Here is a 25,529-nt window from a genome sequence, read left to right as displayed (position 1 = left end):
CAGGCAGCTCCGATTTCAGCGTGTAAGACCAAACACACATACTGTTTTTCTTTTTTTTTTGGCGTAAGTACAGAAGCTCTTTCATGACCTTTAAGTACCTCCTGAACCACAATCAGAAGGCACGGGAAATTCTCTGATGCAGTGCATCTGCAATTAGCTTTATCTAGTGTAATACACATTCAGGGTTTCTAGTTTGTGTGTCTACAGATGCATAGTCTTTTATAGAAACCCTGAACCTTTGCTTTTTATTTTATAGTGTTCAAAATTTAACAAAAAACACCTCATTGTAGAAAGCAGCAAACAGGAAACAGAATGGTTTAGTGAAAGCTAGTCACATATTCTGTCAGTCTGTCTGAATATTCTATTATTCCCTAAATGATCAACAGATTTTAAATGTGCAGTGTACCAATGCAGCATTACTTACCTTTTATTCAGTTTCCCAGTGATGTGAGCATCATTTGCTTGAAGGTTGGTTCAGTGTGAGTACTCTCTAAAAGGGCGTGCACCTTTCAAGTCTGCAGTGCTACATTCAATGTGAGGCACCAATATTTTATTTTCAACTGACTTTCTGTTCTTTTTTAGCTGCTTATCTCCGAAAAAAATGAAATCTAATTTTGAATGCTCACAGTTTTCCAATATACAGTTCCCAGTTTCTTTCCTGCCACTGAGCACACCAGCGTGCATAAAGCACAAGCGATAACCGCAGATTATATCCATGACTGCAGTCCTCATTTAAACCAGATGTTTGTGTTTTGCATTGTCCTTTGATGATTGTGGATTATATAAAGCATCCAAAATAAACCTTCAGTGTACCGTAAAATGACAACAAAAGAATAAGCACAACAACATAATCGAGGCTCAGGAGTATTACTGAAATACTGACTGTCTTTTCGGCATCCTGGCACAGCTACACACACCCAGACTTGTTGACTCCTGTCCTGTTTTTCATTCAAATGTTATTCTAAAATGTTGCAGCGTGTCGTGGGAAAACAAAAGCTAAGGCAGTCATTCCCTACCAACAACAACAACAAAATTATTGATGAGCGTTATAGATTATAGATGGCTCAGAATGGGCCTGTTTTGAGAAACAAGCCTGTGTATGATGCATAAGTAGAAGAAAAAAACGCGACATAGGATTCTCAGGGGGATGATGAAATAACATAAAATATATGAAAATCCAAAGAATCTGGATTTATAATAAATCTGTCTTTTAAAAAAAAAAAGGCTTAGATGTTAATCACTGTACGTGTGATGATGTTCATGCAAATTTTCATTCAAGGCGAGATAAGGTACAGAGACACGCATATATACCCTGCAGTCATTATAGCAAGACGTTTGCTCTCCAGCGACATCTATTCAACTGATCCTTAATGCAAATATCTGCTAAGCCAATCAAACGGCTGCATTTAGACATGTAGACATGGCCAAGACAGCCTGCTGAAGTTCAATTTGTGCTTCGGAATGGTGAAGAAAGGTGATTTAAGCGACTTTGAGTGTGACACGGTTAATGGTGCCAGACGTGCTGGTCTGAATTTTCACAGATTGCTGTTCTACTGGGATTTTCCCATAGCCATCTGTAGGGTTTACAGAGAATGGTCCAAAAAAGAGAAAATATTCCGGGTGAAAATGCCTTGTTAATGCCAGAGGTCATGAGAAAGGGGACAGTAACTCAACATCATTACAACCAAGGTATGCAAAGGAGCATCTCCAAACACATCCAACCTTGAGTTAGGTGCGCTCAAGAGCAGAAAACCACTATATCTAAATGCATCCTTCCTGCTATAACACGTAACCTATAACAAAACATCCAAAGAAACAGAATGGCACTGCAGAGATGCATCAAGGAGTGTGAGTCTGGTGTATATGCATTAGGGTCTGAGGTATATTGTCATGGACAAGGAAAGTATTTCAAATCTTTTTCAGAACATCATGACAAACTATACAGTTGAACATTCAAGACTTGGAGACATATTTTCAGTTCAGTAAATCTACGATAACTCTGTGATGTTTGAGTCAAAATCTAAGTAAACCGATCATCAGGGTTAAGCACAACTGTCAACACTGAGTCAAGCTGGAGTTGCTGATCTCACTGAGAATAAACACGTCTTATGATCAGGTATGAAGGAAAAGAATCCTTTGTAAGTAAAGCTGCCAGCTCATCTGCACCATTTTTATAAAAAGGTTTCAGAATTACATTGTTTTCGTCTCTCTCTCTCTTCCACTTTTTCATGCTTTTCTCCCAGAGCAAGCCTGACACTATAGATGAAACATCAATTTGGTTACGTTCCTTCAGCTTTATCACACAAACGATGAACAGTAATCTGTGCTGCCTATCAACAAACATGCGTGGCTATAGAAATAATGGCCCAGAGGCTAGCACTGTACTCCAATGCAATACAAAATCAGCCCGGCTCGCATTCATCATGCTTGAATAACAATACAAGGTTGCATTATGGAGAAAAATAAAAAACATTTACGTCTGCATCTTCTAGACAACATTGCTTTATGGAATAGCAGCTAAGAAAATCAATTTACTCAACGTGAACTTGCCTGCACATTGTAACAATGACAGCAGCAGGTGAGGCTCTCTGCACATCTAAATGCTAATGTCATGCTGCTCTTCAGACAATAGCGGTAGCTAATGAGCTGGCTTGGTGAATGCATCTAAAGTCTAACTGATGACATAAGTGACAGCATACTGAGGGACAGAGCTCTTTTTATGACTCACAACACAGCGGGACCAAATTTAAAATGGGTGCGCCAAGGTCACACTCTAGTTCTAATCACGGCCAAATGCTTATTATATTGTAACTCCTGGTTTTCTAATTACATCTTTTAATACCAATATTTCCACTTTTGTATGAACAAACTTGACTGTTTTTAGGAATAATTTAAATGCTCGATAAGAAGTACATGCAATTATGCATATCTCAAGCCATGTAAGTCCATACTCACTTATACTTTGGGCATGTAAGTGCATTCGCACTCAGGAACTACAGCTTCATGCAGTTCATTACAGTTAATTCTGCAATTTTCATTTAGGAGTTGAAGGACAATGTCATCAGTGGCCATGGAAATGTCAATTCTTGCTAGCTAGCCAAGACTTTCATCACACACTGACATTATATAACATCACTGTTGTGGTGTTTGGGGGTCGTGGTATGGACATTATTAACTGTAACTGTTATTTTCAATGCACCAGACTTAGTATTAGAAGTGGGATTGACAGGCTATGCTATATGGTCTGAAAATGCTGCAATAGGGATTTTTGTAATATGCACATTTGCGCAAAAAATTGAAATTCACATGTCACATAAGACAATTGTTTGCACGGATACTAACAACAGTGTCTGAACTGAAACAAGGGAAAAATACTAAAAATCAGTCCGAGCTAGTCAAATACTGATGCTGGGCTCGTCTCATCCTATTTTAACATAACAGTTCGACACAGGGCATTATTATGACAATTACACTGATATCCTGTTATTACGGATTTAGGAGGGAGGTGAGATTGTGAATGGCACAATCACATGACCAACCAGCATGAAGACAGGAGTTCTGAGTCTTTTTCATTTGAACTTACTTTGGTTTTCTTCTGTTTGGTTAGGTTTAGGTTCAAAATTATGTTGTTAGGCTTCGGCAAGGAAAACACAGGCATTCACCGTTTTTTACACAAGTTAAAAGGCAAACTTCAACCATCTGCAAAATACTGCAAATGTCTTTGGCTGGCACAGTTATGCATCCTGCAACCCCGGGAGGGTTTATTGCTATTGAAAAATAACTAAAAGGGGTATCCAGTACACGCAAGTACAATGCAAAGGCTTTAAGTCCTGAATAAGAGTCAGAATGATGACTTGGGATTATGAATGAGATGCAGAGACCTGCTGAGAGCCAGTGATGAGCAGCTTACAATGAATAAATGGAGCTCTGCTGAGTCAAAAAAGAAATTCATTACAATTTATTTTAAGGCTGTCAAGACAATATTCCTTATTGGGTTTCAACTGTATTAAAAAACCTTTTTGTAAGTATTCATTCCATTATTCACCGTGTGACAGCATTCACTACCAGAACAAGCTGCTTCTTAATTTTGGTCTACCTATGCTCTCATGTTTTTAATGTTTCTGAAGGCACCTTCTTCAGTCTGGCCCAGATGATCTTATCACAGAAGAAGCCCCGATCTCTGAAATAACTCTACATGGGAAGACAGTGACATATTTCATTATCAAATTGTAGCTACAGGTTGTGAACATTAAGTTAATAAACCTGCCAGTCAAAACTGTAGTCTATTTTCAGACAGTAATTACAGATCTCAGCTGTAACTTTGAATCGTGTTAAATGCTTTTAATCACCCACAAACGTTCAAATTAGGGCTGTGCGATATGACCAAAATCTCATATCCCAATATAAGAATTCTATCGTCTCGATAACGATATAAATCACAGAAATGTAACATTTTCTGTAAATTCTGTGAATCCCGGGCAGCTCGACTTGCGGGAAGTGTTTCCAGCTGCGCGTCGTGTAGCTGGAGTCAAGTGTTTTAACCGATGCATGAAACTATACATTTTTAGACATAAGTTGTAAAGGCCGCCGTTTTCTTTGTGAGTATTTATTACACGCCTGAAGTAGTTAGCCTGTTCTAACGTTTGAGTTTATTTTTTAACACCTGGGCCCTATTTCAGGAAGCCGGTTTAGTGCAAACTCTACCCTGAGTTAACGAAAACTCTGGGTTTTCGGTTTCACAAAGCGAGTTTAGATTAATAATGAGTGAGTTACTATGACGACACACTCCGTGAAGCTAACCTGCCCCCTAGCAGGTTTACTTCTACTAACCCTGACCTTCTCCGCCTCTTTGTCGGAAACCTGACTGTAGGAAGTGTCAGACATGGCGTGCCCCTTCCTTGAAGAGCCAGTAGATGTTGAAGCCCAAATTCTCCGCAGAGCTCTCCGCCGGGAGAGAGTGATCAGAGCGCATTCGGACATTTTATCATTTCCTGATGATTTCCTGTGTGTACGTTACCGTTTTTCAGCACAATCTATAATTTATTTGAATAACATCCTCAGGCCTAATATTGCTCATGTGACACATCGCGGACATTCTCTCAGTTCTGTACATATTACTTGTATTGCACTTCAGTTTTTTGCAAACGGGAGCTTTCTGTATAATATTGGTGACGCTGAGCACGTTTCCAAGGCTACCGTCTGTCGGGCAGTCAGCAATGTTACAGTTGCACTGAAACGTCTCCTGTACTCGTTTGTGGTGTTCCCCGGTCATAGACCCACAAGATTTATCAAGGAGGGATGCCACAAAATTGCAGGTATCAGGATGAACGAAACTTAATTCATGATGTGGTGATATTTGAACTACTACTTAAATTTTACATTTATGTTCACGGTTCCCAGGCGTGATTGGCTGTACAGATGGCACTCACATTCCAATCATTGCTCCTTCAGTAAATGAAGGAGACTATGTGAACAGGAAGTCTTTCCACAGCATTAATGTACAGGTACATAGTTCCCTGTAGCATTTCAAACTAACAAATTATTTCATTATAGTAATGGATGCTAATTTGTGTTCTCTGCACTGTGAAGATCATATGTGATGCTGCCAACATTATCACAAATGTGGAAGCCAACTGCTCAGCCTCTGTGAGTGGTGGTGGTGGACGACCTCCACCTGTTTTTCGGGCCTCCGCTTTTTTTTCTGTTGGCTATAACGGGTCACATTTGAGCATACAGAGTAAGCAAATATGTACTTGTAATGTGCTCAGATAATTTCAATAAGTGCTTACAGAGGGGAAATTAATGTAGCCTCTAACTGCAATTGATTTACATCGGACAAACAGACCAAGCACTATGGCTCATAATACAATTACACCTTACCTGTTTGGACTATATTTTTATATTTCATTTTTACTTGCTGCCAGGAACGTTTGGGGCCTGTTGGGTTGCACCTGCGCTCAAATCACATCACAAAATCAAATGTATAAAATAAAAAATAAAATAAAATAAAATAAAATAACGTGTTAAATGGGTGGAAATCCCTAGATCAATGTTTAAATTAACACTCACGCATTGACTCTGTCGGCTATGTTTTGCCATGCATGCTCCCTTTCTTTTGCAGCTGAGGCTGTGTTACTTTTTTTCCGCGGAATTTGCATGTTATCGGCATATGCTGCCATCAGAATTTCGGCCTCAAGCGCTGTAAAATACATTGACCGCGTCTTCTTTCCGACGGCATCCCAGGTCATATCCTAAGAGACTGCGCATACCAGCTAGCTCCTGTGTTCACTGAGATATTCAACATCTCTTTATCTCAGTCGGTGATCCCCACATGCTTCAAAGAGTCCATCATTGTTCCTGTCCCGAAGAAACCCCACCCTGCTTCTCTCAATGACTATCGCCCTGTAGCCCTCACCTCAGTAGTGATGAAGTGCTTTGAACGCCTGGTCAGAGACTTCATCATTTCTTCACTACCAGACACACTGGACCCACTACAGTTTGCTTACCGTCCAAATCGTTCCACAGACGATGCCATCTCTCATCTCCTCCACACATCACTCACTCACTTGGACACTAGAAGGGGGAATTATGTTAAAATGCTCTTCATAGACTACAGCTCTGCATTTAACACCATAATTCCCTCCACACTCACCACCAAGCTGGAGCATCTGGGACTCAGCTCATCTATGTGTCAGTGGATCTCCAACTTCCTAACTGGCAGACCACAGGCAGTAAGGATGGGCGGACATGTCTCAGCCTCCACCACTCTCAGCACTGGAGCCCCCCAGGGGTGTGTTCTGAGCCCCCTGCTGTACTCTTTGTACACATATGACTGTGTGGCCACTACCAGCTCCACCACCATCATCAAGTTTGCTGACGACACCGTCGTGGTGGGCCTGATCTCTGATAACAACGAGACGGCCTACCTGAAGGAGATTAGGAATCTGGAGAACTGGTGCCAGAGGAACAACCTCCTTCTAAACGTCAGTAAGACAAAGGAGCTGATAGTGGACTTCAGCACTAAGCAGGAGAGGAACTACCAGACCCCCGTCATCAACGAGTGCCCAGTGGAGAGAGTGGACAGCTTCAAATACCTCGGAGTTCACATCACGCAGGACCTGTCATGGTCCTGTCACATCAACACCGTGGTGAAAAAGGCCCGACAGCGTCTCTACCACCTCAGACGCTTGAGAGACTTCCAACTGCCCTCCAAGGTGCTCAGGAACTTTTACTCGTGCACCATAGAGAGCATCCTGGCGGGAAACATCTTAACCTGGTTCGGGAACAGCACCATGCAGGACAGACGAGCTCTACAGAGGGTTGTGCGGTCAGCTGAGCGCACCATCTGCTCCGAGCTCCCTGACCTGCACTCAATCTACAGCAGGCGGTGCTGGACCAAGGCCAGGAAGATCGTGAAGGACCTCAGCCATCCCAACAACAGACTGTTCTCTCTGTTGAGGTCAGGGAAGCGATTCCGCTCCCTGAAGACCAACACAGAGAGACTGAGGAGGAGCTTCTTCCCGCAGGCAATACGGTCTCTCAATCACACCACCACACAGTACTGACCCACACATATGGTTCTTACACACACACTGGACTTTCTGGACTTTGGTTTTGCACAACACTGGTCACTATATTCTTCATTTCCGGTTAATACTTGTACAGCTGCTGTTATTGTGTATATATTTATTTATATTTAGATTTCTTCATACATTCTTATATAGTTCTATATTGTGTATTGTGTATTTTGTTGTACAGTTATTTTATTTTCAACTTTAATTTATATATTTATCTTTATCTTATTCTTCCCAGTTAAATTTACCCTTCATTCTAATTTGTGTTGTACAGTTATTTCATTTTTAACCTTAATTTATATTCTATTCCTTACTAGTTAAATTTACCCTTTTTAATTTTTCATATTTATTTCCTATCTTATTCATAGCCTTTTCCTTTTTTGTTTTCTTTAGGTCACGAGCAGTTGTCCAAGCATTTCACTACATATCGTACTGTGTATGACTGTGTACGTGACAAATAAAAATTTGAATTTGAATTTGAATTTCCCTCCGTCTCCATGGTGACTCGCTTAATCTGTGCTCCACTAATCAGGGCTTTATGTATCCTCGTGCGCGCGCTTAACTTGGGGTTAAAGCAACTCCGCGTTGATTGAACTAATTGTTATCAGCCTTTCTGAAACCGAATATTCCGAGTTGGACAGTTCGGGGTTACTCAACCCTGAGTATCGTTTTTCACTCTGAGTTTTCTAAACCGGCTTCCTGAAATAGGGCCCTGGCGGCTCTTTTTTACTTCTCATCCGTAAATAATCTGCTCTTTCACGTGATTCAGTTTATTTTGAAAAGTCTCAACAGGATCTTGAGCTTTATTGTGAAAGGTTTATGTGGAACATAAACAAGCGGACACGCGATGCTGTTACCGTCGTTGTTGCTAACCACAACGCAAAAAAACGGGCGCTTTTCCGTCTGTAGTGTGGTTATATAAAATATAAGAGAAAGAGAGAACTTTAAGAAATTAATATAGCCGCTACAATGACCATCAAAACGATGAAAAAATATTGCCGTAAACAGTTTAGTTTGCGACACCACGAAACAAACGATAGCGTAAAATGAAACAATAGATGTTTTTATATCGTCATCCGATATATATCGTTATATCGAACAGCCCTAGTTTAAATCTGTTTTTGGAAAGAGTCATTGCAAGCTATCACGAATGTTTGACTGTAGTTTTTGATGCCAAGGGCAAAACATACAATTATTAGGTTTGGAGGTCATTCAATTACTTTAGGGCCATGGAAAATTTGGACAGGTTTGTACATCAGACATGGACTTTACATAACATCTCACTGGGGAAATTCATTTGTTACAGTAGCACAAGGGGCAGAAAGAAAATAGTGAAAACACCTAAAAATACTAAAATGCACAGAAAAGAAGCAGAGCTTCTACAACAACCTTTGTGGTTCTCCATAACCTCCTCTTATGATAAACTCTGGCATGTGTGTGATACACAGAACAGATTTTACTCACTGTTTTTTGTGAGTCTTTTGTAAAACGTGAAGACCTGCTGCTCTGAAGCCTTTGAATGTTTCTTTTATTTAATGAGCAGTAGTTTTCACCCTGCAATAATGCTGCTTGGTAACTTCAAGTTGGAAAGGAACATACAGTATGTAAAACATTATTTTAGCATGTATTACAAAATACTGACAGGAAGAGTTTCTCATCCCTTAATAAATGAAATCATCATTTCATTTTTATTTGATAATCTGAAACAACCTAAGAAATCTAGACGAGGGCAAACACATTTTACTTTACTGTACATTCAGCAGATGTTTAAGTTGCCCTGACCTCAATTACAGAGGACAGTTTGAATTCAGGCAGATCCAGTTGACGAATACGACGGTTTCAATGCTGCTCCTTTCCCCGTCTCTCTCACTTCCTCCCTCCCCGAGCGCCGCCTCAGAGCCATTCTTCATTGCCACCCATGATTAATGCAGCTATGAATGGGTTTCTCTTTCACCCGAGCACTGTGGGAGAACAGTTTCTTTCGTTCTTTCTCTCTTTCTTCCTTTGCCATTTTGCTTTCTTCCCAATGTGACCTGATTTAGTCACAGAGTGTGAAACTGATTTGGACTCATTTGCATGCTAATTCCATAAAGAGAGGTGAAATGATGTGTAAGTATCACCTCGCTGATTCTAGGAGACACCGTCGCATTTGGAAGACATAATATGCAGTATAAACTCGATAATTCACAGACTAATTGTTCAGAAATCCAACCAGGGAACAGCACGAAGGGACACACTTTTAAGTGCTATACAACATTTTCACAGGTACGTGCAAAAAGAGGTAAAATGCTTGCACTGCTGTGTAAAATGCCCTTTTTAATGTTGGTATTACTGCATTGTGTTTGTTTTTTCCACGAAGTTCATGCTTTCATATACACATTATGTCTTGAAAGTCAAGGTTTTCTTCTAATAAGCTCATTAAAAGGTTTGAATTAATTTATGTTTGTGTGTTTAATTTAATTCTAATCCATGAATATGTGGCCAGTAATTCTGTCTGGAGCCAGTCTCCCAGTTTAGTTCAGCATCCTCCCCTTCATCCTCCCATCAATATCTTTTCATTGTATTTTTATTAAAAGAATGTAATAAATTAATTACTACACTGAAGATGCCTCGATTAGATAATATACCTGTGTAGCAGACGCCACTTGTCTGCTTTGAAGAGCTCCAGACAATATGCTCTTGCTCTTCACACCTGATTCAGCATGGTGTCATTTTGAAAACACAGGAGCGTGTAAACACTTCCTTCTGGCCTGAAACATTTCTCGCCAACTTTCATGCCTCAACTCGTCCGTCAGTGCTTTGAAATTGATTACTTGAAAGTGCTGGCCACTAATGCACTGAAGGAGGTGAAGAAAAGTTTCACGCAATCAGGAGACTCTGGTTTTCGCAAACGAACAAGAGGAACACGAAAGAAGCCTGTTGTTGACGAGAAGGATAACATCTAGAGCCAACAGCTGACATATGTTGGTTATTTTCTTCATCTTTTCCTTTGTCTACACTGAACAAAAATATAAACGCAACACTTTTGTTTTTGCTCCCATTCCCCATGGGATGGATGTAGAGACCTAAAATTCATTCCAGATACACAATATAACCATCCCTCCCAAACAGTGGTCACAAATCAGTCCAAATGTGTGGTAGTGGGCACATCTGCTATATTGAGATAATCCATCCCACCTCACAGGTGTGCCACATCAGGATGCTGATCTGACATCATGAGTAGTGCACAGGTGTACCTCAGACTGCCCACAACAAAAGGCCACCCTGGAATGTGCAGTTTTGTCTCACAGCAAAATGCCACAGATGCCACAAGCAATGAGGGAGCGTGCAATTGGCATGCTGACAGCAGGAATGTCAACCAGATCTGTCGCCCGTGCATTGAATGTTCATTTCTCAACCATAAGCCGTCTCCACAGGCGTTTCAGAGAATATGGCAGCACATCCAACCGGCCTCACAACCGCAGACCTCGTGTAACCACACCAGCCCAGGACCTCCACATCCAGCAGGTTCACCTCCAAGATCGTCTGAGACCAGCCACCCAGACAGCTGCTGGAACAATTGGTTTGCACAACCAAACAATTTCTGCACAAACTGTCAGAAACCGTCTCAGGGACGCTCAACTGCATGCCCGTCGTCCTCATCGGGGTCTTGACCTGACTCCAGCTCGTCGCCGTAACAGACTTGTGTGGGCAAATGCTCACATTCGATGGCGTCAGGCACGTTGGAGAGGTGTGCGCTTCACGGATGAATCATTGTTCACATTGTTCAGGGCAGATGGCAGCTGAGAATGTCCCAGTTCTTGCATGGCCAGCATACTCACCGGACATGTCACCCATTGAGCATGTTCGGGATGTGCTTGACCGGCGTATACGACAGCATGTACCAGTTCCCACGACTATCCAACAACCTCGCACAGCCATTGAAGTGGAGTGGACCGACATTCCACAGGCCACAATTGACAATCTGATAGACTCCATGCGACGATGTGTTGCACTGCATGAGGCAAATGGTGGTCACACCAGATACTGACCGGTTCTGGGTCCCCAGACCCCCAATAGCGCAAAAAACTGCACATTCCAGGGTGGCCTTTTGTTGTGGGCAGTCTGAGGTACACCTGTGCACTACTCGTGATGTCAGATCAGCATCCTGATGTGGCACACCTGTGAGGTGGGATGGATTATCTCAATATAGCAGATGTGCCCACTACCACACATTTGGACTGATTTGTGACCACTGTTTGGGAGGGATGGTTATATTGTGTATCTGGAATGAATTTTAGGTCTCTACGTCCATCCCATGGGGAATGGGAGCAGTAACAAAAGTGTTGCGTTTATATTTTTGTTCAGTGTATAAATACAAACTGCGGTAAACTTTGCATGCTATCTATATACCAACCGAAGCATCACAGAGCTGCTGAGATTCAAACAACAGTTCAAAGATAAGCTTATACTTTAAGAACTGTCACAAACTATGAAACAAACATCCTCCTGACTGATCCACTGAACATGACCTGGATTTATCCGTGCTCCTTCACCTGTTAGAGCAATAACACTAAGTCTGACCCCTAAGTCAAAAGCTGGCAGATAATCAAGAGAAATGCTTGGTTAAGTCACTTCAGACTACCATAATGGCTGCATTGATGATAACATTGGCTCTAAAATCAAAGACGACCGGACTTTAAAAAATGCATTTAACAGGGGAAGACACAGACCACACTTTCAAGGAAAAACTGAAATTCAATGAGACACGGCTGTCCAAACAAATGAAGTAACACTGATACGGCTGTCGTATTCATTGGCGTAATCAAGAGCTGGACAACAGCGCCTGACCTGACTCGACCTAAGTCCTTCAGGATATTCATGGTTCATTCAGAGACATCTGACTGTAGATGTTAAACAGCCTGGCATTTTATATGGTTAAGACAGAGAGAAATATCTTTCACCAGCTTCATGATTTGGAATCACGTAAGCTTGAAAACAGGATAAATATGTTGTGCCATTATGATTTTTATTTTTAAAAATGGACAACTTTGTAATGATTGTCAAATTGAATATGTCATGAGGCTATCTTGGGAGCAGTATTCTCATCATTGTGTTATGGTGAGTCACATCTTGTCTCCTCTGAGTTTTGATGCTGTAATCAAGCCCACAAATGAACCAGAAAACCATTTCTGGTTGTGACAAAAACAGCTGGCGTAAGCTGAAAAGCACAAGATTAAAGTCTTTGCTGCGCGTCCAGAGCAGCCAGTGAAGCTGTGCAGGGAAAATGATGAACACTATACTATTGCTGGATGCTACTTTTTCATATTACCTTTAGGAAGCACAGCCGGTAGGAAGAGAAAGGTGCAGCATATTTTAAATTACTACATGTAGATGTCCTTCTGTCAGCTGTAATTTTCAAAATGTTTTTCTTCATATTGACTATTTTGGCTGGCTGCAACAATTTGTTCTGTATTTTAATCTAATTTAAGCCCCATATGGTAGACTGCCAAACCAAACAACATTGCATTTAAAACGCACATACCTCTACCAAGGATGCACTCTCCTCTAAATATGTTTTAACAGCTTAAATGTTTAGACTTATTTTTAATCTCCATCCAAATCTAAATCTGAGTGAGTGAAGACTGAGCAATGATGAGCAATCCCACTGACGTCTGGTGGGGGGGAGCCAATCAGTCCTGACAAAAATTCACAAAATGAGCACGACCTTTTAACACTGAAACGTTTATTGATGCTGCGTAATGAGTTCAAATTACATGCTAGAAACCATGAAAATCATCAGGCATTTGTTATGCAGTACACAAATACTCTGGTTCACATGAGATAGCAGGATAATAAAAGTTAAGCTAAGCTTGCTCAAAAGATGACTTTTTGTTGTTTTTTAAGATATTACTTTGGATTTTAGTTGCTTTTTCTTTCAATTACGGCACCAAAACTAATTTAACAAAATCAGCAGAGGTTTACACAGTCCACCCTTTGAAACTGTGTGAATAGCTGCCACCACTGCATTAAGTGTTATTAAGAAATCATGTTAAGAAGAAAAAAAAGCAGTCAGACTCTGGCTGCTCATTTTGATTCATATATGTTTTGTCCCTGTGTTGCACAGCTCTTCGCTTGTGAAGCTGAGAAGAAACGAGACTGATTCTAGCGATGATGCCATCTGGATATAAACCCTCCATAGATGGTGAATAATTGAACAACTCATACCGACAGGAGAATACGACAGCAGAGCAGTGATCTCAAAAGCTTTCAATGATCAGACTGCTTTCTGCCACTAGGCGCTTCTCAGTCAATACCAAAAGATTCAATTTGACAGTGTTTGTGAAGTAGTGTGGGATCATGGGAGTTTTGTTACATCGCTAATGTAATGATAACTGCTTGCTTAACATTAAACAGGTGGACCCATGACATTGAGGTGGACTACACGTACAGCCACGTTGTGAAGTCAAGCAAAAAGTAGCCTAGTAGTGATATCCATGTCCAAATAATCACACTAAAATGAACTACATGTGCATTTATGAATGCTGTAGTAACATTATTACCATGGTTGTCTATAGGTGCTAAAGGGGAAATGACTGCATTGACAGACAACCAAAAATTAAATGTCCCTTACACTGAAATAAACACATTTCTCTGGGTTTGTACATTATTGAAGGCATTTCATATTGTAAATATATATATAATTTATCAGATTGTGCAAAAGCCAACCCGAATTACTTAATGTTTTGCTAGCAAAGTTTGTGCAGTGACTTCCTGAAAATGTGCAAATGCTCATGGAAATACAGTATATAAGGCAAATATCTACAACTCTAAGAAGGTTGTAAGTCAATGTTTGGTGTGATCACCTTTATTCTTCAACACAGTCAGAACTCTCTTAGGCAAGCTTTCTTGTAATTTCTTTAAGCAGTCTTCAGGAATAGTTCTCCAGTCTTCTTTAAAGACACTCAAAACTCTTTTTTTGACAAAACCTCCACCACTGGCTAACAGAGCCATGACAGATTCCCACCATGTTTTAATAGTGGCTGTAGACATTCACTGTTATACCTCATTCCTGACCTCCTCTGTAGATATTGACGGCAATTTGAGCCAAATACTTCAAATTTAGATGCAACACTCCATCAGACTTGTTACTGCTGATTTTCAGTCCAGTTCTTGAGTAATTCTTGAGTAAAGGTTAATTCTAACCTTCCACTGAGACCATTTCTGATGAGTCTTCAGTGAACAGCAGATGGATCAACTGTTTCTTAAGACTTTCAGATACTGTCCTACTGGCTATATTGTTTTCAGGCATGATAATTTTCTTCTTTTGTCCTCCACCTCTCCAGTTTCCTCAATTTTTTCAAGGACACATTGCACACCATGCCTAGACATGCTATATTTTCATCTATTAGCTCTCTGGGAATCACCTTGTTAGGTCCAAGGACTGAAGTGAAAATGAGTGAAAAAGCAGCCAATGTCCAAAGCAAAACTTTGACAGTTCTTCAGAAGCCTGGAAAAGTATTATTTAATGCCACTTAACAAAATTACCGAAAAATTACCAGAAAGTCTGACACCTTGGAAGCAAAATATACAGAAGTAAGAGGTGACTGGAGACAGGCTTGGATATCTACCGACAGTACTGAGAGAGTCAGTATTGCTGCAAAATATCAGATGTTGTAGTCCAAAACCTGGCTTGGAGACAGACTGGTGACCAGGCTATGTTTTACAGGTAGGATAGGCTCCAGCCTAACTATGACCCAAAATTAGACAAGCAGTTAAGTAAATGGATGCAATGATTGTAGTGCAAACCAAAAATTGAATAAATTATGCATTGATATAAACAGGTAAGAGATTCATGTCTTTGGTTTGTTTCTCTGTTTGAACGGAAGTCATATTAATTTAAATTCATTTTAAAGGGGATTACGGAAACAAGCTCTGAGCTGGAAATTATATCTCACTTATTAGTAGTTTCTCAGCACCTGTTTGCTAGTTAACATACAGACACATTGTGGTTTGTAGATTGTCTGCTTCATGCTAAATTCTGTGTAGGAACCTCCAAAAGTTGATTCTGTTCATCTGGACGTAGCGTTTTGTGGGAGAAACGTTTCGTCACTCATCCAAGTGACTTCTTCAGTCTCAGCTGACTGCAGGTTTCCCCAAGCTTATAAACAGTACATTTGCATAATGACTGAAACCAGCCCACTGAAGGAACAATGGGCTGGGAGGTCAGTTCCTTAATCATAATTATGCAAATTCTCATGACCATTGATCAACAACCACTGACCAAAACCCACTGATCAAAGACCACTGATCAATGGCCATGAGTACCATTCACAGAGAGTTGGGGAATGGCTGCAATCACAGCATTGTAAGATGGTGAAAGATGTACCCTTAGGCCCCCTCCTCGATTCAGAGATGGGCTTTCCCTTTTCACGTAAATGGCCTCCTTGACTCCACGCTCAAACCAGCGTTCCTCCCTGTCCAGGATGTGCACATCCTCATCATTGAAAGAGTGTCCACTGGCCTGTAGGTGTGAACAGACTGCAGAGTCCTGGCCTGACGAGGTAGCTCTTCTGTGTTGTGCCATCCGCTTCGCCAGACAGAGGTTGTTTGGTTTCCCCAATGTATAAATCCTGGCAATCCTCCTGGCACTTAACAGCGTACACTATGTTACTCTGTTTGTGTCGGGGACCCGATCCTTGGGGTGGACCAATTTTTGGCGCAGCGTGTTTTGGGGTTTAAAAGCCACAGAGACCCGGTGTTTAGAAAAAATGCATCTCAACTGTTGCGATACTCCTGACACCTATGGGATCACTACAGGTTTTCGCTTGGGCAACGGTTGTCCTGCTGGAGCTTTCTTTAGGTGCCTTTCCCGCTTTGACAAAAGTCCAGCTGGGATAGCCACATTTACTCAGGGCCTTCTTGATGTGCTGTTCTCTGCCTCCCTGTCAGAGGGGATGGTGTTCGCTCTGTGTTGTAAGCTTGGGGAAACCTGCAGTCAGCTGAGACTGAAGAAGTCACTTGGATGAGTGACGAAACGTTTCTCCCACAAAACGCTACGTCCAGATGAACAGAATCAACTTTTGGAGATTTACTTTCCTGGATGATTGAGAATGCATCAAGACGTTCTGTGTAGGAAATTTGCTTCCTCTAATTTTTCACCCAATGTAACAACACTACAGCACCAGACTGTAGAGAAAGCCCATCATAAGTCATGATTTCATTTTAATGGCACGTGAAAATGAACAGATACTTTATATTGATCTTGGAATGTTTCGCTCAAGGGCACGATAGTCTTTTATTGTATCTTCAGTTATGCAAACATTATGAACAGATTACAAACTGTAAACATTTTGCATATGAAATCCACAGCTTACAGACCAAATCTTTTAAGAAGATATTGCTCATGATATCATGTAATGGATATTGAAATTCCCCTATGGCACAGCTATCCACAATGCTAAGACAGAGTCATTTATGCCGTTGCATGTTAAAACTGAGCAGCTTATTCATGATTTAATCACAGATTTCCAAATACTAATTATCTTTTATTATTTCCGCTGCAGGGCTAGAGGTTGTTGCCCTCTTCTGGCTTTCCCCCAGCGTCCAATCTGGTATCCTGCGACTGCAGCCTTGAACAAGATCCCAACAGGCTGCAGAAAAGGTGACTGTCCTTCACTGCAGGTGCTACACAGAAAACGATCCCCGCCCTGAGACAAAGCAGGGGTGGTGGTGGAAGAGCCACGCACAGGAGGATGTTATAGAGAAAGCGCGGCCCTGAAGGAAAAGGTGGAAGGTGATTGGTGAGGGGTCGGCTTGTAGGAGGGGGTGATAATGATAAAAACCTGACATTTCTACTCTAAACACGCCAGCGAGTTCACATGCTGTGCACATCCTTATGAGTATCTGTCATGGCTCTCCAGGGGCCCTTTACTTCCTTTAATAGCCATACATTACTCTCCTCTCTCTGCACTCATCCTCCACAGTCCTGTTCACCACCCTCTTCCTGAGCTGAACACAGCCATTGTTCTTCTCTTTCCGTCTTATATATAATTTTTTTTTTTATAAATTTCTCCTCATTTTTTCCTCTACCTGCACACTAACAGATTGCAAAGATTAGTAAATCAGTTATAAAGCATTTAGCTTTTTTGGCAACGGGTGATATGTGGCTGCAGGATTGCTTTTTTATAATCATGGGTAAGATGCTGCAAATGTATCTATATAATGTCAGTGACCTACTATCCAAACGCTTTCGTTGTATGTTTGTAGATTGTGAACATAATCTTATCATGGCCTGTTTCACAGATCAAACGACGCCACCTGATCATACCACAGAGATTCACTATAAAATACTGAATGGCTGTATCACTGCAAATCCTTTAAGGCTTATGTAACTCGTAATAACATTACGGAGCTTAAAATCTATCCGACCGTGGGTCAGCATCGACATTGCCGCTGCTGCTGTCAGGGAAGTCAACAAAACAAGAGTTGTACTATAAACAGCTAAAAAGGGGGATGCCATACAAGTGGATGATGGCTACACTGAAACTCATAGATGCTGCGTGATACAAAGCAGAGCCTGTGAGCCTGTCCCCTGCTCCCTCTGAACACAATGAACAGGCAGACACAATGCTGTCAGCATCTGCCCTCACCAGCATCTGTGGCTGGAACTGCATGATACACAAATCTAATATTAAACACAGGCTTCAGATACATTCAAGTTTGCTTAACTTGATTTCAAGTAAAGGGATATAACAGTATAAGTGGTGGGGACTAATGCACCTTACTTGTTTTTAACTTTACTTCCTTAACCTAATATCTCATTCAATTACATGCCATTTCCCCACACGTGCCGTGTGGGGAAATGGCATGGATGGGGTATATTTATAAGAAAATGGGCACATATCATGGAAAACGGGCCATTTCCACAAAGAGAACTGCACACGCCTGAGGTTTCCACCCCCTTAAATAAAACGATGCTGGAAAAGATCTGTGCCCATTAAGGACATCCAAATTTAATGACCTTCCTCGTCTCGTGAGAAACTAAAGGCCTATTTGCAATATAAGTACAATCAATAATTTTAGGCGTAGACTCGGCTGCGCATGGATGAATCACCGAGAATTGTAGCAGCAGGTCTCAGCAGACCTACTCCGAGCTTCTTTTTTTTTCTTTTTAACTGAGCTGTCCGTGAGAACAAGCACTCTGAATCATAAACTTCGGCAGCAAGAAACGATTTCGGTCAAAGCTCAGCGCCCCGTTGTTAACACTGATGCTAAAGGCAGATCCACGGGCTAGGGCGATCAGCATCCATGCACCCTGTCCCCCCTCCCCGATGCCTGGGAGGAAGGCGTAGAGGTTGTAACCGTTACCGGGGATCAACCGTGCTTGTATCTTTTCTTAATAAAAACAAAACAAAACACATCCTACCTGGAAAATGTCATATGCTGCTCAAGTCACCTCGTGTTGAGATTTGCGAGAGATGGAGCTGGCTGGTCGCGCATCACTCGGTGTGCGTGCGTGTGTGCGTTTGTGTGTGTATCACCGACAGAAAGCGTACGGAGTACAGCGGCTGGCAGCGGAACCCCGGAACGAGCATAACGCAAAGCGAGCCCTCTGCGGTTGTCTGGTCGGCACAAAAAAAAAGAAAAGAAAAGATAGAAACACTCACACAAGAGCCAGCTACCCCACCCGAGCGGCAGTTCGAACTACACCGTCACTGTTACATTACAAAGAGGGCTTAGGTGGTGTAGCTCACAGTGTATAACCGCTGGAAACAGGAAATCGAGCGTCCACATCCCGACAAACTAATGTGGGACAAACATAGTATTTGCGTGGGGCAAAGTGGGACAGTTAAAAGAACTGGGAGATAGTCAAAAACATCTAAATGCAAGGTCAAATAATTAGCCCACCTAGGTGCTCATGTCCCCCAATGCCTAGTATGTTGTTATGAAGTTTGAACATGATCCATAAAAAATGTGGGTAATATAACGTTTTTACTGATTCTCACTTTTAGTGTGACCTTGAGCCAATTTTTAACAAAATTAAATTAGCTCTAGCTTATTGGTATCTGTCACCACACAAAATGTGAAGATACTATCTTGAAAACTGTGGATGCTAGACTGCTAACAAATAGACAATCAATCAATCAATCAATCAATCAAACTTTGACCTTTTAATAAATTGAGTTTCTGATAATAACTCGATAATAACTCAAAGCTCTGTTTCCAGAAGGTGCTATAGATAAAACCTCTAAACAATGTTACTACCGAAAGGTGATTCATTTTTGAACTCTTTTAATGGCACAGGAACATGAATGGTTTGTTAGTGTATACAGAAAGACCATATGCAAAAATATTGTTGAAAAATAATACAACCCTGTATGTAAAAGTTGGTTCACTGTGTGAGATACGTAAAAACAGAATGCAATACTTTGCAAAATGTCTAAATCCTTTATTTTTTTTATAATGGTTAAAAGACAGCATAAGAAATGTTGACACTGATCAGTAAACCACTGCATGTCATTTGAAAAGCTTAAACTGAGAACAAAAACATATTAAAAAGGGCCAAGTACCTCCTGTTGCTTCAGAAATGATGTTCATTTTCTATTATTAATTTTGCAGCCTTACAGCCCTGTGCCTGCATAACGTCATTACCACATTAATATGCCTGTTGATAAGCTGAGCTGATAGCTTGCTCCACACTGAATATAAGTACAATAAATAATTCTAAAAGATGATTGCAAATTTTGGAGAGTCTTTAAAGTCAGAATCAGAAATAAATCAGGAAGCAGATTGTAAAATTGACATAAAAATGTATTTTTAACTGACTCGCTAACTAACTGTGTAGACCACAGCTGATCCATCTTGAACTTTATTGCGTGTAGAAAAAAAATATTGATGTGTTTTCACATCAATTATAGTAGCAGTAGTTAAGTGACAAGGACAATTTTCTCTACAAACACCACAGCCTCAGGTTTCAGACAGAAGACAGCACTGTCACCCAGTGGCTGCACCTGTGCATCACAACTGAGTCAACAACTAAAAGCGCTGCCAGAGATGGGGGAGGCTGAAATCTGACACAGAGAAGCAGACTGGAATATGTTTAAGAACACTGATGCTTTGTGTGTCATACACTGGAAAAATGGGACTTCTTAGCACTATCATTAATGAATATATTTTAACCATTTTGATTACTTTGGTCAAATTTGTGCTAAATAATCAATTTGACAATATACTTTAGGATGGTTGCTGGTGGTAAAGAGGCTGAAAATAAGAGACGGAGGACCAAAGCCCACACAGCAACAACATGAAAAATTTCTTGTCCAAAGTATCCTGGCATCTTGCTCATGAGTAAGGGAGAGGGGAGATTGAAAGATGAATTGGTGCGGTATCTGCAGGAATATGGGCACTGTACTGGTCCAGTGTTGTGAAGAGAGACCTGAGCATAAAAGCGAAGCTGCCAGTTGACATTCCTACCCTCACGTATGGTCATGAGCTCTGGGTAATGACTGAAAGAACAACGCTGTGTAAACAAGCAGTGGAAATGAGCTTTCCCCAAAGCATGGCAACGTGAGATGTTCTGGCCATGTCCTACTGAGAAGAGGCCCTGGGGTAGGCTCAGGAGACACTGGAGAGATTACTGGAAGTGCCCCGGGGTCACTGTAGCAGAAGGACAACTGACAGTATTTGGTTTTAAAAAATGTTTCTGTGGAAATGATGGACCTGACACCAACAGCTTTTGCAGTTTTACACGTTTTTTATTTGTTCAGTGTTTTTTCAATGGGCAACTTTCCTGCTTCCCCGCTTGTACCACACACACCACCCCACCTCAGGTCCCGGCACATCTTTTACAGGGGAGACGTGATCAGTTGATGGAGCTCAGGTATCTGAGCAACAACAAATTTGGGCTATTTAAAACACCATGTTTTCACTAACTCCAACACTAGAAGCGTCTTCATGCAGTTTTATTCTCCTGTAAGTCAATGAGCTTTGCGCTCAGTACTTGTTGGGAAGACCCTCGGGCCTGAAATGGTTGGGATCATTTCCGTCTCGCCCCCAACGGTTTGCCGCCTGATCAGCTTCGGAGTCCTCAGCGCCATGACCCAGTCTCTCCTGCACCCACTCTCTGGTGTTACTAAAATGGAAATAGACAGTGAATCCACCTATCTTCAGTAAGTACGTTTCAGAACAACATCAGAAACTGAAAAAATGAGAGAAGCAGAATTAGCAGCCTTAAAAAATTAGTGATTAGTTAATCAAAAATACAAATGAATTTCAGTAAAGTAGATTGTCAAACCTGATAACCTCAGCAGCCCATCTGCCTCCTGCTCCTCTCTGTGCAGCATCAGAGTTTCCTCTGGCATGAAAGTATTTGTCTGAATCTTTCCAGTTGGCCTCCCTCATGTCGCTGTAGGCTCGCCACATATCACCAGCCCCTGATCAGAATTACAGAAAACAGTACTGATAATAAATAATGACAACATTCGCAATTAAAATATCAAAATCTGAGAAATATGACAGATTGTTGTTAGGTATTTAAAATGCCATATTTCTAACCTTTAGCTGCTTCAATTGGGAAATTATACCACTGGGCATTGGTTTCCACAATTAGAATGAGAAAAATCCCAGCCACAAGCAACTTCATGGCTGCAGAAGTCACAAAATTTAAATCTGAACTGCTTTTTTTTTTTTTACACAGTTTAGACAAATCTTTAGAGCTCACTGAATAACTTACTACTGAGGGACGCACTGGTCTTATATTCTGTTCTGTACGATCATAGGATTACTCAATAATGGAAAGTTTTGGTCCATGTTTACAGAAAGGAAAGTTCAGCCAAACACACCAGGCACCAGTTGTGAAATCGCAGGTATTCACAGCTGTGGAAAAAAAGAGCAAGCTTCATGTAAACCAAAACATCCGAGGGGTTTTTTGCTCATCATGAAAAATCTCTGTTCATTCCAATAAACTCTGCTGCCTTACCTTTATCAATGTATGTGCAGCAATTTATTACTATTAAAGTTATTTATTCATTTTTAGATGTGTTAATGTTTGCTTCTTTCTAGTTTCTTCTGGTTATGTCGTCTTGAATTCAGAATGCAAATCCAGAGTTGTCAGGAAAATTTGGACAAAAATGATTGTTTATGATGTTGTTGCTGCTGCTGTTTTTGTCACTGATGCCTCAGGACGTGATTTTGCGCGCGAGAAAGTCATGCACATGAGCACAAATGCACATATATATGTGTCTACTGGTACACGCTGGTGGTGCTACTGCTGCATTAGTTTGTGTGTTACACTTTACTGGAAAAAACCTATATGGGATTTCTTAATAAATGTAAAAAAGATCTATTGCAGTCTATTGCGATCTCTTTGTCTGTTTCTTTTTAAAACATATGCATGTTAGTTTAGGTTTTTGGTTGTGTCAAGGCTGCGTCTGTGAATTTAGTTTTGTATTTTCCATCCATCCACATTTTGCCACATACTTATATGTCCGTGTATTCTTTGTAGTTATTTTCTAAACAGTTTTTATTGTTAAAAGCAGTTAAATCAGGTGGAGGAAGTGGTTGGGGAAAGGGAAGTCTGGGCTTCTCTGCTTGATGAGTCACTAGATTTGTGGTAGAAAATGGATGAATGGATGGTTGGAAGGCATATGGTGAAGGCATCAAAGCATCATTAGACAAGATGAAATAATAAAATTAATACAACTTGCAAACTAAGGATATTTCATCTCTGTCTTTATGTTAGTTTGATTTTCCCAGTTCAGAAAATAGTTTCAAGTAGCTTCTGTTTTTCCTCAAAAGTCTATGTTTTATTTTTATTTTAACTGGATATTTTTTCACATCTAGTTTTAGTTTTTATGTTAGTTTAGCTATAACTCTTCATAGTTATAGAAGACTAAAAGAAAAATATATTTGTTACTCATAATAGTTCATAATCTAAAAAAAGGAGAAGCATACAGTTATAAGTCAGAATGAAGGTAATGTAATGCACAATTCAGAGGCAACCTGCCAAAAATGCTGTAGCAGACCTCAAAGGAATATAAAGGAATGCTCACTTCAGTGACCTGAAGCATCTTTGTAGAAGAAAGAAGAGAGGATCAAAATACCGCCACAAATAATGACAGGGGGTAATATGTCACGTGTTGTTGTTCATCTGAATTTGTTATCATCTTAAATAGACAGTGAAAATCTTACTTTCCAAGCTGCAGAATTTAGAGTTCATCTTTAAAGTTCACTGAATAACTTGTTTACAGGAACACTACTATTTTTATTCTGTTCAGAAACAAGCAGGGTCAGAGAGATGAAAGTTCAGCCAAGCCCACCGGTGTCCTGAGTGTGCAGCTGCAGGTTGGGGTTGTGGTGGGGATATTTAACCTGGCACTACTTTCTGTTCTTTTTAATGCTGTTCAAATCTGCATTGAATCCATAAGGGTCAACAGGATATGTTGTATTTAAAACAGAAAATCAATCTACAGTTTATTTGATCAAAAAACCAAACTATTATTTATTTATTTATTTTGCTTTGTTTTATGACAGGCTTTGATGCTGACAAAAACACTGCTCTGTTTTGAGCAGTGCTAAAGGTTCAAAGCAGCAGATGGCAGTAGAAGCCTACTGATTCCTGGCAGAGAAATAACTGTAATTCCTCCAATCATGTCACTATGACATGACATGATATGACATGACATGTCATAGTGACATATCTTACACTGAAAAAAATCTATCACACAAATTCCTATATGCATGTATATATCATATTTATTTTTAACTTCCCTCTCACCCCTGCGGGTGGACTTTATCCGTGAAGCTCAGATTCTCTAACAGAGGCCCGGGAGCTTGAAGGTCCTACACAGTCTCTTTGCTGCTCATAGGCCTGTGCTCTTCTGGACAGAGATCTTGGATGTCATTCCTGGGATCTGCTGGAGCCTGTTGCCCAGTTTGGGTGCCACTGCCCTGAGTGCCCACAGGGACCACTTCGCATCTTCTCCCCAGCTCCTCTCTCAGCCATTTGTATATTTATATATACCAGGATTTCAATTAAAGAGCCGGTGCACACTGGAACCATAAAACCAGTCACCAATACTGTTAATTTATGATGTTTGTGGCATAAACATTACATTGGGTGATGGTCCAATCATTTTTAAGCAGTCCACATGTTTGTTTTGCCGAGACCTGGGAGAACAAGCCTTGAGAACAATTTACAAAAACTAAATAAATAAAACTTACATATTGAGATTGCCTTGTTAGACTTTGGATAGGGGTCACTTTAACACAAAATTTCAATAACTTAATGGCACTATTAGTGATCAAGTTAGCAAAGGACCCAATATGCAGGCCAAATGCAGACTCTCAGGTTGGCAATTAAAAATGAACTTATGCAAAACTTAATGTGGTGGGAAAATCCTATGACTAACAAAAATTCAAAAACAAAAACAGCAGCTAAAGAAATGCAAAGAATTAGAATAAAAAGAAACCAGAGAGCGCAGAAACAAGATGGATGTGAAGAGGAGACGATAACAGAGACAGGTTTGACGCTTAAGGTACAGAAAAAGAAAAGAACAACAACAACAGTTGAATAATGATGAAATTAAACCAAATAAGAGACTGTTTCACAGTGTAGGTGTGTGGAGTGTTGAGCAGAGGATCTGAACAAAAGATGAGCTCTTTATTGGCTCTTTAGCAAATCCAAAATGTAACATAATCCAAGGAAAAATTCCAAAAACACGAATTCGAAACCTGCACAGGGAAGCTAAACCAATAACGTACACGGATAACTCACTGGTGGACTAAGCAAAAATAGCAGGAACTGGAGATGGGTGGGGAACAAGCCATAGCTAAATAAGATTAACAAAGGTAAAAGCAATCCATTCACCAATCAAGAAGTAAAAGTGGGAAGAGCCACCACTTAAAACTAAACGTCTTAAGAAATACACAAAGGAGACTAATACAGACATGGTTATTAACACTTCACAAGAAGTG

General features: G+C 40.7%; 2 protein-coding genes across 4 annotated transcripts in view; both read right to left on the bottom strand.

Moving 5' to 3' along the window:
* Positions 1–19,158, bottom strand: part of apba2b (amyloid beta (A4) precursor protein-binding, family A, member 2b) — a 91,186-nt gene extending 72,028 nt beyond the window's left edge. For all 3 annotated transcript variants that reach the window (XM_085455011.1, XM_085455035.1, XM_085455019.1), the window contains exon 1: positions 18,982–19,158. The gene's annotated coding sequence lies outside the window, so the exon portion shown is untranslated. The remainder of the gene's footprint in view (positions 1–18,981) is intronic.
* Positions 19,159–21,289: 2,131 nt separating this feature from the next.
* On the bottom strand, positions 21,290–22,275 carry saa (serum amyloid A). Its single transcript, XM_085454999.1, has 3 exons — positions 22,110–22,275; positions 21,850–21,988; positions 21,290–21,687 (listed from the first exon to the last, which is right to left on the bottom strand). The coding sequence occupies exons 1-3, from the start codon at positions 22,195–22,197 to the stop codon at positions 21,549–21,551; spliced, it is 366 nt and encodes a 121-aa protein (XP_085311125.1). The 5' UTR covers positions 22,198–22,275; the 3' UTR covers positions 21,290–21,548.
* Positions 22,276–25,529: the final 3,254 nt, after the last annotated feature.

The sequence above is a fragment of the Copadichromis virginalis genome, linkage group LG1 (assembly GCF_057382275.1).
Source record: "Copadichromis virginalis isolate Kocher_CV1m ecotype Utaka linkage group LG1, C_Virginalis_male_GT1.1, whole genome shotgun sequence".
NCBI classification, from domain to species: Eukaryota; Metazoa; Chordata; class Actinopteri; order Cichliformes; family Cichlidae; genus Copadichromis; species Copadichromis virginalis.
This window is presented reverse-complemented; position numbering and strand designations above follow the sequence as displayed.